The sequence below is a fragment of the Pelodiscus sinensis genome, chromosome 1, assembly GCF_049634645.1.
Source record: "Pelodiscus sinensis isolate JC-2024 chromosome 1, ASM4963464v1, whole genome shotgun sequence".
In the NCBI taxonomy this organism is placed as follows: domain Eukaryota; kingdom Metazoa; phylum Chordata; order Testudines; family Trionychidae; genus Pelodiscus; species Pelodiscus sinensis.
In genome coordinates, this window is record NC_134711.1 from 87,274,841 (window position 1) to 87,287,199 (window position 12,359).

General features: G+C 40.4%; 1 protein-coding gene across 13 annotated transcripts in view; it reads left to right on the plus strand.

Annotated features, from left to right (window-relative positions):
• Positions 1–12,359, plus strand: part of ATF7IP (activating transcription factor 7 interacting protein) — a 170,738-nt gene that overhangs the window by 97,492 nt on the left and 60,887 nt on the right. For all 13 annotated transcript variants that reach the window (XM_075935155.1, XM_075935143.1, XM_075935151.1 and 10 more), the window contains 6 exons: positions 2,258–2,395; positions 4,153–4,218; positions 5,266–5,339; positions 7,019–7,107; positions 10,111–10,752; positions 11,673–11,740. In XM_075935155.1, the coding sequence (XP_075791270.1) occupies positions 2,258–2,395; positions 4,153–4,218; positions 5,266–5,339; positions 7,019–7,107; positions 10,111–10,752; positions 11,673–11,740 (1,077 nt within the window). The remainder of the gene's footprint in view (positions 1–2,257; positions 2,396–4,152; positions 4,219–5,265; positions 5,340–7,018; positions 7,108–10,110; positions 10,753–11,672; positions 11,741–12,359) is intronic.

Consider the following 12,359-nt stretch of genomic DNA (forward strand, 5'->3'; position numbering starts at 1 on the left):
AAATAACAGAAAATACACAGTAAACACAGGAGTTCAGAATTGATGTTTCTAATTCCTTGGTCATGATACCTGACATACCCTTTCCTGCCCATTCCCTTCTTATCTCAAATTCTGAGGAAGATCAAACAAGATGAATTGGTAAGCATGCTGGTTGCTCTCAGGTAGCCTTGGCAATTTGGGGTTCCCAGCATTCCTCAGGTGTCAGTATGCCTATATATCTGTATCCAGTCTCTTCCCCGGATAGGGGCAAGGTCAGGAATCCCAGTCTGTCTTCCCACCACGTGACCGTCCCATGTCATGTATTGCAGTGGGACATGTTCAGAAGCAAGTTAGGCTATCCTCAATAATAAAAGAAGGAGTTAATGAAACAGTGCTGCACAGCTACATTAAAAAGATTCTGGGTCTGGTTTTAGCACCGCCAGATAACACCAAAGAACTCTGACGTCACTAAATATTAAGTATGTTCTTTCCTTGGAGACTTCAGGTATTTTTCTAATTTTCCTTTTGTTGTACTTAGCAGCTATTAACTCTTGTCATCCTCAAACAGACAGCCACTTCACCTTCACCCATCCTGATATTGTATGATTTTCTGAAAGGTTCGCTCAGAACCTTTCCTTCTGTGATGAAACCCACTCTGTCATGGGATCTCTGGTCCTCTCAACATTGAGGCCTTCATTTGAACCTCTGGCCTCATGCTCATTGTCTCACCTATCTGATGTATGGCGATTGCCTTTCTGATTGCCATTACCTCAACTAGAACAGTAGGTGAACTGGACACCTTTATGGCTGATCTTCCATACACAGTGTTCCATAAGGACGTTTTTTTCTGTGATGTCACCATAAATATACTTCCTTGGTAATCTCAGATTTCCATCAGAATCAGAAAGTTCACATGCCTTTTTTCTTCTGTAAACCACAGCTCATCAGTGAGGACAGGCGATTACATTTCATGTAAAGCTTTAGCATTTTACCTAAAGAACAAAACCTTTTAAGAAACTGTCTTAATTCTTTAGATTCTTTGCTGAACAGATGAGAGGGGAAGTGATCTCTTCTCAGAGACTTAACTTCAAGCTACATTTTGCTGTGAAACATTGAGAAACACCTCTTCTCCATGAGGGATGAAGGCTCATTTGATTAGGGCCAAGGTCACACTGGTACCCTCTCTTTGAAACAGTCCTCTTACTAAAATCTCTGAAGCTACAAAATGGGACTCAGTCCATACCTTCATGATTCGTTAAGCCTTGGCAGCGTTCCCTCTAATTTTTTCTATCCATGTGCAGAATAAATTCTGTTATGTGCTCTGAGGAGCACATGTTGCTGGCTGTGGGTGCTCTGCTAATGAGCTGAGCTTTGTTTAGATCTCTTCCTGGATGGCCTCCCACACACTCAACTTACAGGGAACAGTGTCTCCGTACAAGCTTCTGCACCTAACACAACTTTCAACACAGCAGTCCTTTAGTTATCCACACCATGGAGGCCCTCTCACCTTCCTCCTCCATGGTGCTTGTCAGTCACCCACTGTGGAATATACATTGAGCACACACTTTAAGAATACACTCCAAGAAGAAAGAGGAGTTACTTACCTGGAACAGTCATTAGCTTTGTTTGAGATTTGATATTTGTATGTATTCTACTCCCTCCTCTCTGTTTCAGATCTTTATATATGTTTTACAGTAGAGAAGGAATTGGAGAGCTTGTCAATCTCTATATGAAGAAGTGGAATACAGAAAGGACACCTCTCAAAAAATTCTATTTATTGTACAGCTTCTCTTTCTACAGATGAGAGAATAGAGACATTGTGCTGGGGAAAACTGTTTGAGAAACATCTTAGGCATGTTTTTTCCACAGAATTTCTTAAATTCTGGTTTTTAAAATGTCAAGTTCGATGGTGACAGGAATAAGGTGAAGGAGAAGTCCAGTTACACAAAACTTTACCATGGTGGCTTTCAGACCATTGTTAAGGATCTTATAAAAACTGTGTTGTAGGATTATACATATTTATCAAATCATAGAGAAATGAGTTTATTCAGTGAATGGCAGAGTGTCCATCTGTATCTATTAAACCTCAAGATGAGGAATCCTTTTTTAACTCTAGAAAAATACTTAAAATATCATAGTACTGATGATCATATGGTTATTTGATTGACAGAGTGACAACATCAATCTTTTTATGTGACAAGATGCTGAATGTGTGCTATGCATAAAAACATTGCCAGCCTCCCAAGTACTGGTAATGTATGTTTGCATATTTTTCTAGGTTGTCCAAAAGTTGTTAGAGGAGAAACTCAGTGCCCTGCAGTGTGCTGTATTTGACAAGACTTTGGCTGATCTGAAAACACGAGTAGAGAAGATAGAATGTAGCAAGAGGCATAAAACGGTGCTTACTGAACTACAGGTACTTTTGTGTTTTACATAACATAGTATGGCATTCTTAAAAAACTAGCTTCTCAACTAGTAGTAGCACCCTCTGGCCGTTACTAATAGCAGTCAACTGATTCTTTCAAACAAACAAGCAAACAACAAAACCTCTCCCCCCTTCACCAATCTGTTCCAACAATCTGACCTTGTTTCCAGGTGTGTTTATATCCTCTTGGACAGCAAGAATAACCAACAGTTCGCTATGAAGAAAATAAGTCCTTCCTTTTGATAAACTAATCTTTTAGCCATTAGTAAATCACTTTTTTACTCTGCTCTGCCACTTTCAGAAATTCTTCAAATAAATGTCCTGCATGGAAGTAGGTCTCTCTTGTGGTCACATTAATCCATTTTAAAAAATGGGAGCTGGGGGGGGGGAGGGCTCATGTTGGCAGAATATTTAAATGAAGAAACACCCCAGACACTGGTTCATGTCCTTTTTCCTAAAGGCAGATTAAAGAATTCTTCTGTAATAATGAATGCTTTCTGTGTTAAATGGAAGTTTGGTGTTGCTGTGTACATTTTTTTGAGCTGTGCCGATCTTCCTTCAGCAAGTAGAGAACTTGTCAAACCCGAGGCTACTGAATTACACGTTCATTCAAGTTCTTGACATGAGCCTTACACAGACTGATCTATTGTACCTAAGGCATTTTCAGTATATCCAACACCATAGTATTGAGTCACCTACCTATGTAATATATTTCTCTAATACATTGAAAATGTATGTGACTGGTGGATTTTTTGCATGTTACCGTGCTTGCATTTTAAAGTAATTAGGGCAAGGATAATCTCTTCAAACGTTTGTATAAAGCCTAGCATAGCGTAGATGTAATCTGTGATTGAGATCCTTGGGTGCAACTGCAGTACATATATGGCACACAGCGTGCAGCCTATTAATTCTTTCTTGTTATCTTGTAAAAATATATAAAAGGTGTGGTGTTTGAGCCATATTTTTTAGATCAGAGTTTCCCAAATCACACTCTGCTGAGCTCACTGTTAGCCAGCAGGTGTTCTGGGGATGGCTCCTGACTTCCAATGCTTCATTTGGATTTTTATCTTTTTCATTGCAAAGAAGAGCCTGGCTGCATAGCTGTTTATGCAAAAGTCTTCTGCTTTGTAGGAGAGGAGCATTACTGGTGCCACTAGAATTAGCCATATATAGAAGCTGCAATCTGGAAAGGATCAGGAATTTGCCAAAAGATGAAGAAAAATGGAATGGGCTTTAGGTGGTATGTCCAGAGTAAAAGGAGATGTCTGAAAATTACGCCAGAAGAGAAAAGAACTTGGCATCTGGACAGCATATTCAAGGGGAAAGAAGGATCAGGTGGCAAAGAAACTCAACTAGGAAGTAAGAGATGGCAAAATAAATTGAAGAGGGAGCTGAAGTAAAGAGCAGAAAGAGAAATAATGGTTGGGTTTTTTTTCCAAATGATAATCCATGACACAGTAAAATAGTTGTAAATATTTTCCTAATACTACTCAAGTAGTTTCTTTAGTTGTTGCGGGGATATTGCCTGATCACCACTGGTAAGGGATATCGTCGTTTGATTTCTAGAGGGAAGATGGTCCAGACTTATTCTTTAGTTGCAGGTTGTGCCAGGGTTCAGGGAAAAGATTATTTACTCTAAAATTGCATTTAACTTATTTCAGTGTGTGTCTTTAATTGGTCTAATTTTGTTAATGTTTTCTGTGGTTTCATTCTCCCCTCCCCCTCACCCCTGTTCCCCTTGCCACCAGGCTAAAATTGCTAGATTGACAAAACGCTTTGGAGCAGCCAAGGAAGACCTGAAGAAAAAACAGGAAGTAAGGACTGAAATTGTAGATTTAATTTTTGTTGAGAACTAATCTGAGTAATAACCTGTGGAAATGAACTTTATATAAATATAGTTAAACTGTTTCCCCTGTTATGGAGAAAAATTCTAACCTCTGCTAATTGCAGAAAGTGCAAAAGGGTGTTGCCTTAGTTTGGTCTGGGTGCTGGGTATGAGACAAAGAAATTTAGAAGTTTTACTTAGCACAGGGTAATGTTAGAGACTAGTGTTTCCATCTTTTCATTAAAGTTCAAAGGACCTGGTTCTGATTTCCATTGAGGCCTCTTTACACACTCTGGCTGAATAAAAATGAATGGATGTAAGTGTGGCAATGAGCACTAGAGGGGGTTTAAGTTCTAAAGAGTTTTTAACATGCATTCAAATTTTTTAGTATCAACCAGCAGGATCTATGTAGAACAGTTAGTACATAACATGGTGGTGCCCTTTAAAATTATATCCCTCTCATGTGCATTGCCACTCTTCATAGACAAGTCTTAAGTACAATTTAGAGCAATATAAAGGGACCTTGTTGTAAATGACCTCCAAGCTCATAAGTAAAAATTGAGGAATTAGATGCAAAACCCTCCAATTGGAGGGCAGGATTCTTTAACCTTGGAACACAGGTTGAAGGACTCTGGAGGCCATAGTATAGGGCTTTGGCAGAGAAAGCAAGTGAACAGATCCAGACAAACATCTCCTTTCTTGTCACATTTTGGGCAAAATGTGAAGAAATTAGGAATAAACAGGGCAGAACTATTTAATTCCAGAAAATATATTTCTAATAAGTTACCAAGGAAAAAGATGGAAACTAAAAGTCCAAATGAGTTCAAGACCTTGATTTCCCCTTACTGAATGGTTTGAAGGTGAGATTAAGATACATGAAATAAGAGGGGGAAGTATGCTTCAATAAATGAGCTCCTGAGATGTTTTAGGAGCTTAAGTTCTTATGTTCTGAGTCTGTGGCAGTAGAAGAAAGTAAATGTTGGACGAAAATGAACAAATATAACAGTAGATTTCAAGTTGATTTATTTCTTTGTAGAATCCACCAAATCCACCCCAGTCTCCAGGGAAACCAGTGAGTGATACAGGCAGCATCAGCAACTTAACCTATCGGTGAGGACCAAGAATACAGCTGTGCCTCAATTTCAAGTATACTAGAGCAGCAATTTTTGTCATGTTAATACTGAGTTTTTTTCTTAGAAAAAGCCCAATAGCAGATCTTTCTTCATATAATTCAGTGAATATCCTGATTTTGTGCTAGCTAAATATTCTTGCATTTTACACATTTATAATGCCCTTTCACTTTATTAGTTGCTGTTCATCTGTGAATATATAGAGTCCGGCAAATCCAGGTGCAGATGCTTTATATCCATGGGTACCCACATGTGTGGATGGTGGTTATCTGCAGCTCATTTTTGCAGACGCAGATACAAATTTTGTATTTAGAAGCCTGAAAATTTGTGGCTATCTGTTTTATATCTGTGGAAATCCTCTGTGGATTTCAGTGCAGATATTTGAAGCTCATTTTTGCAGATACAGATAGAAAAATTTTGTATCCACACAGGGTTCTGTGAAAGTATGCCAGTTCCTTTTATCCTGTAACAGTGCAAAATATAGAGTAGCTAATAGTAGTAGATGTTTTCAAATGGAGTTAAAATTGGGGATATTAACTATTGTTTGTGTAAACATGTAACCAGTATATCGTTTTGGCAGTTACACGTTTACATGAGATGGGGAGGGGGCAGGCGGGAGCTGGTGCTTGGGCGAAAACAGCTTTTAAGTTATAGAGACAGCAGCATGGGGAACAGGCGGCTCTGTGAGAACCGATACACATGGGGAGCCAGCTTGAAAGCTGCCTCCTATGTGTACCGGCTCCCACCTGCCCCCCGATTTCCTGCGTTGCTGCCTCTTTATCAGCCTGGGTTTATCGGTTAATCATAATAATTACATGCATCTCTCCACCCCTGCCCCCCCCGCTGCTCTGTCAGAAGCTATGTCTAAACTACATCCCTTTCTTTCTTTTGAAAGAAAAACAGCCGTTTAGGCGGGGATTGATCGAAAATAAACCCTTTTTCGAAAGATCCTATACTCCTCCTCTTTCAAAAAGCCCCGTTTTGGGGAGAAAACACGGCCGCCATTATGCAAATGAAGTGCAGGAAATTTAAATCCTGGCTTAATTTGCAGTTTCAAAGTGTCTAATTTCCATCCTTTTTTTGAGACAAGGGATGTAGTTCAGACACAGCCAGAGGCAGCAAGGGGGAGGGGAGGTGGGAGCTTGCTGCCTCTGGGGAGCAGAGGCAGCAAGGAGCAGGGAGGTGGCTCCACAGAGCTGTCACGCAGAGAGCTGGCTTAAAAGCTGGCTCCCCATGGCCTCTGGCTCCACTTCTCCTCCCCCTTGCTTCCTCTACTACAAAGGCAGCAAGGGCTGTGTGTGCATGTAGTCATTATAATAAACTGATAAGCCCATGCTTATCAGTTAATTGTGTAACTGGCTACACACTAATATTTCTCATTAAAATTACCTTTAAAAACAGTTAGAGGTATTTTTGTCAGGAAAGGTAGAATGTGGATAAATGTTCTAAAATAACGAATGAAGTTGGCAGTACTGTGATAAAGATCATACCATGGAATAATTTACAGGAAATATTTGGTAATTGGTGCATATTGAAAATGACAAAAGTACAAATAGTTTAGAGATTTTTTGTAAACTACTGTTTTCTCTGGACCTCTCTCTATTGGTACACTTAGGATGCATTCACTAGGGGATGCTAACCTGCACTTTTATTCCATAGAAATGCAAGCACAGTGAGACAGATGCTGGAGTCCAAGAGAAATGTAGGAGAGAGCACATCAGCACCTTTTCAAGCCCCCGTGAATGCAGGTATGAAGCTTCATCTGGTCTTCAGAAACACACTTTACAATTTCGTTGATATGGATATATAGAGGGCAGGTGGGGGAAGGATTTTCATATGGGAATGTTATGAGGAAGAAGGGACCAAAGGTACTACCAGCATTCAACTGTATATAGCAACATGTAACAGAATGTAGTTATTCCTCAACATTAATAAAAACAAAACTGCTTCCCTGAAAATTGTGACACTCGAGTCCTTTTCTACAGAATCATCTCACTATACCTATAAAAAAATGTTCCTATGGGAAGACAGAGTGATGTAATAACACTTAAAAATGCCTTCTATTTCTTTCTTTCATATATATTTGTACAGCACCAAACACAATAGGGATCATATACTGATTAGAGCTTTGGACATGATTATAATATAAAATGAAAACTATTTTAAATGTTATAAAATGAAAACTATTTTAAATGTTACAAACTATCTGGTTCCACTGGCAAAATTATTAATCTAATAACATAAGAACAGCCATTTTGGGTCAGACCAAAGGTCCATCTAGCCCAGTATCCTGTCTGCCAACAGTGGCCAATAATAGATGCCCCAGATGGAGAGATCACAACAGGTGGTAATCATGTGATCCCTCCTCTGTCACCCACTTCCACAGAAACAGTGGCTAGGGATAGCATTCCTACTCATTCTGGCTAATAGCCATTGATAGGCCTAATCTCTATGAATCTATCTAGCTCTTTTTTGAACCCTGTTAAAGTTCTAGCCTTCACCGCATCCTCTGGCAAGGAGTTCCACAGGTTGACTGTGTGCTGAGTGAAGAAAAACGTCCTTTTGTTTGTTTTAAATCTACTACCTATTAATTTCATTTGGTGACCCATAGTTCTTTCTTACTTATTCCTGCAATATAACTTTTCCTTATTCACTTTTTCCATACCAGTCATGATATTATAGACCATTATCATACCCCCCCCCCCCCCCCCCTTAGTCTCCTCTTTTCTAAACTGAAAAGTCCAGGTCTTTTTAATCTCTCTACATATGGGACCTGTTCCAAACCCCTAATCATTTTTGTTGCCCTTTTCTGAACCTTTTCCAGTGCCACTATATCTGTTTTGAAATGAGGCGACCACATCTGTACACGGTATTCAGGATATGGGCATATGATGGTTTTATATAGAGGCAATAAGATATTCTCTGTCTTATTCTCTATTCCTTTTTTAATGACTCCTGACATTCTACAGTATTTGTTTTTTTGACTGCCGCTGCACATTGAGTGGATGTTTTCAGAGAACTATCCACAATAACTCACAAGATCTCTCTCGAGTAGTTGTAGCCAAATTAGTCCCCATCAAATTGTATATAATAGTTGAGATTATTTTTTCCAATATGCGTTACTTTACATTTATCAACATTAAATTTCATTTGCCATTTTGTTGCCCAGTCACTTAGTTTAGTGAGCTCTTTTTGAAGTTCTTCACAGTCTGCTCTGGCCTTAACTATTTTGAGCAGTTTGATATCATCTGCAAATTTTGCCACCTCACTGTTTACGCCCTTCTCTAGATCATATAAAAATAAGTTGAATAGGATGGTCCTTGGGGGACCCCACTAGTTACCTCTCTCCACTCAGAAAACTTAACCATTTATTCCTACAGTTTGTTTCCTGTCTTTAACTAGTTATCAGTCCACGAAAAGATCTTCCCTCTTATTCCATGACAACTTATTTTACTTAAGAGCCTTTGGTGAGGGACTTTGTCAAAGGCCTTTTGGAAATCTAAGTACAGGCAGTCCCCGAGTTACGCGGATCCGACTTACGTCGGATCTGCAGTTACGAACGGGGCCCTTCCTCTCCCTGGTCTCCAGCAGACCAGGGAGAGGAAGCAAAGCGGCGGAACGCGCGGCCAGCTGACAGCCCAGACGCGTCTGGGCTGTCAGCTGGCCGCGCGTTCCGCCGCTCTGCTCTGCTCTGCTTTGCTCCCCCTCCCCCTGGTCTGTAGATCAGGGGGACAGGGAGCAGAGCAGAGCAAAGCCGCGGAGCCCGAGGGCAGCAGGATCGCCACGGCGCGTCTGGGCTGTCCCGCTGCCCCCGTGCTCCGCGGCTTTGCTCTGGACGCCTGTGGTACAGCAGCTGGGGCGCTGCCGGTTGGTCCCGTAGCGCCGCTCTGGGCGCCACTGGACCAACCCAGCAGCACCCCAGCTGCTCTGCCCCAGGTGTTCCCAAGTCAGCAGCTGCTGAAAATGACCAGTGGCTGACTACAGGAAGCCCCTGCCCCGGGCTTCCTGGAATCAGCCGCTGATCAGTTTCAGCAGCGGCTGAATCTGGACGCCAGTTCCGACTTACATACAGATTCAACTTAAGAACAAACCTACAGTCCCTATCTTGTACGTAACCCGGGGACTGCCTGTATATTATATCCACTGGACCCCTCCCCATTGTCCACATATTTATTGACCTCCTCCAGGAATTCTAGCAGATTAGTAAGGCATGATTTCCCTTTACTAAAACCATGTTGACTTCCCCCAACAAATTATATTCATCCATGTGTCTGACAATTTTGTTCTTTACTATAGTTTCAACTAATTTGCCTGGTACTAATTTTAGACTTACCTGTCTGTAATTGTCAGAATCACCTCTAGAGCCCTTTTTAAATATTGGCATTACATTAGCTATCTTCCAGTCATTACATACAGAAGCTGATTTAAAGGATTTGGTACAAACCACAGTTAATAGTTCCGCTATCTCACGTTTAAGTTCTTTCAGAACTCTTGGGTGAATGTCATCTGGTCCCGGTGACTTGTTACTGTTAATTTTATCAATTTGTTCCAAAACCACCTCTAATGACACCTCAATTTGGGACAATTCCTCAGATTTGTCACCTAAAAAAGAATGGCCCAGGTTTGAGAATCTCCCCAATATCCTCAGCCATGAAGACTAATATTGTGATTTTCCATTTTCATACTGATGTATTGATGTGAAACTGCTCACTTGGTACATACATTTACAATTTTTTCCATATTTTCTGTAGTTTCTACTCCCAGTCTTGCTGCTCCTCAGACAGTGGTCAGTGGACATCCCAAACCTCAGACACCTGTTACCTCCAGCTCCTTGACAACATCAGTTCTCTCTACAGCCAACACAGCTACAGTAGTTGGCACCACACAGGTGCCCAGTGGCAACACTCAGCCCATGTCTGTGTCTCTGCAGTCTTTGCCAGTAATTTTGCATGTTCCAGTTGCAGTATCCTCCCAGCCTCAGCTCCTGCAAGGCCATACAGGAACTTTGGTCACGAACCAGCAGTCAGGCAATGTTGAATTTATATCTGTACAAAGTTCTTCTACTGTTGGTAGCCTTACCAAAACTCCAGTGTCTCTGGCATCTAACAACTCAGCTAAACCAAATAACAGCCCTTCTGTGGCCAGCCCAGGTATTCAGAGGAACTCTCCAGCCAGTGCTGGGTCTATAGGGACGACGCTGGCAGTTCAGGCTGTTTCCACAGCACATCCTGTTGCCCCTGCCACAAGAAATACTTTGCCCACAGTGGGTACTTCAGGACTGTATAATCCTACCAGCAATCGGGCCCCCATACAGATGAAGATCCCACTCTCTGCATTCAGTAGTCCAGCTCCCACTGAACCAAGCCCAAGCACCATTACAGCACCTCGAGTTGGTAAGCGATGCTTAAATATTAATTTTGGAAATGTAAGTGAATGTGTGCAAGAGGCACAAGAAGCTTTTAAACGGGCTAGAAGTGGAGTTTGTTCCTATAGAGATTTTATTATCTAGGGCTGATTTACTACAACGACGCCTCCTAGACTAAGATGTGTTAAAACTGTTCAGGTTAAAAAAAGTGATTTTAAGCATCTTAGCCATTTCTGAATCACTTCTAATAATGAATGACACAAGCACTCTTGCATGCTAAAGGGTTTTTTTTGTTTAGAAATGGGTTTAAACCACTTGATTCCAGAAACTCCCAGTCTACTATTAGTTATGTATTAGTTATGTATTATTTTTAATGCAACCTTTCAAAATGGAGTTTTCCCATTCTTATAAGCAAGGACCTCTGGGAATTTGCATTGTGTGTCAAGTATATTCCCCAGTTACTTTAACATGTATAAAATGGAGTCTGTAGGATTTCCCTAGATGCAGTGTCTATTCAGAGAACAGTCCTATCAAACTAAATGTTTCTGTGCACAGTCATCATTTCTGTGTTCAGAGTCTGTTTGCATTCAGAAATGTAAACAAATGTTTGTTTGTTTTACTTCATTACCAGTTGATGTAAAGAAAGAAGATTTGGGTGGATTTTTGTTATGGAGTTTAGTGAGGTGTTCCAAAAATATATTGAGAGCACTAAGACTTCTGAGAGAGAAAATGTGTAGCATTATTACTGGACTGGAAAATACCCCATCTATATTTTGTAAAGCATTTGAGATCTACAGCATGCAGACGTTAAAGGGTGTCAGTAATTTAGTGTTGCTTTGTGTAACGCTTTTCATGGTTCAAAATTAACATTTACACCAAATGTATTTTTATCGTTGTATGTGTGGCACTGATTAGATATTGCAAATGAACAATTTCTTGACCTCTTAGAGAGCCAGACAAACAGACCACCAACTGATACTTCAGCAAATAAGAGACCAACTGAAAGCACAGCACAGGTAGGTTGTTGTTTATGGTTCAGTGTAACATTCTGAAGTTATAATCCACAGGCGCGTATTTGTTTTCCTATGTGTTTCATCCTGCAATCAAACAACTTAAATTCCTTGTTGCTTTCTTTTCTGGGTTTCCTTCCTAGCGTTTAGTTTGTGCTTGTTTGTTTGTTTTTTCTTCTTCTTCTGACCCATAGTGTTACTGGAAACATGAACTCTTGATTACCTTTGCAAAGCTTCCCAGTATACTTAGAACCACCAGCTTTGTGTAAATAGACGAGTTAAATCATTATTTAAAAAACATTTTAAAAAGTTTGATATAAGAGAACACAGCCCAGGTTTGTCTACAGCTTTTGAACTTCATTTTAAAGCTGCAAACCTGTGAAATTACTGCAAACCTCTCCTTGCCTCACTATGCCAAAGGACAGTCAGATGATAGTAGGTATATGGGGTTATCCAGTATTTGTTCTGTGTATTACACCGCAAAATTCCTTGTGGAAATATTCACTTGATGATAAAGAAGAATCTGCAGTTCTCCCAACTCCTCACATCTTAAGTCGTCTTTTGAACTTGCAGTGAAGTGAAATGGGAAAATTAAACCATTTAAAATTACTAGTACGGATTGAAC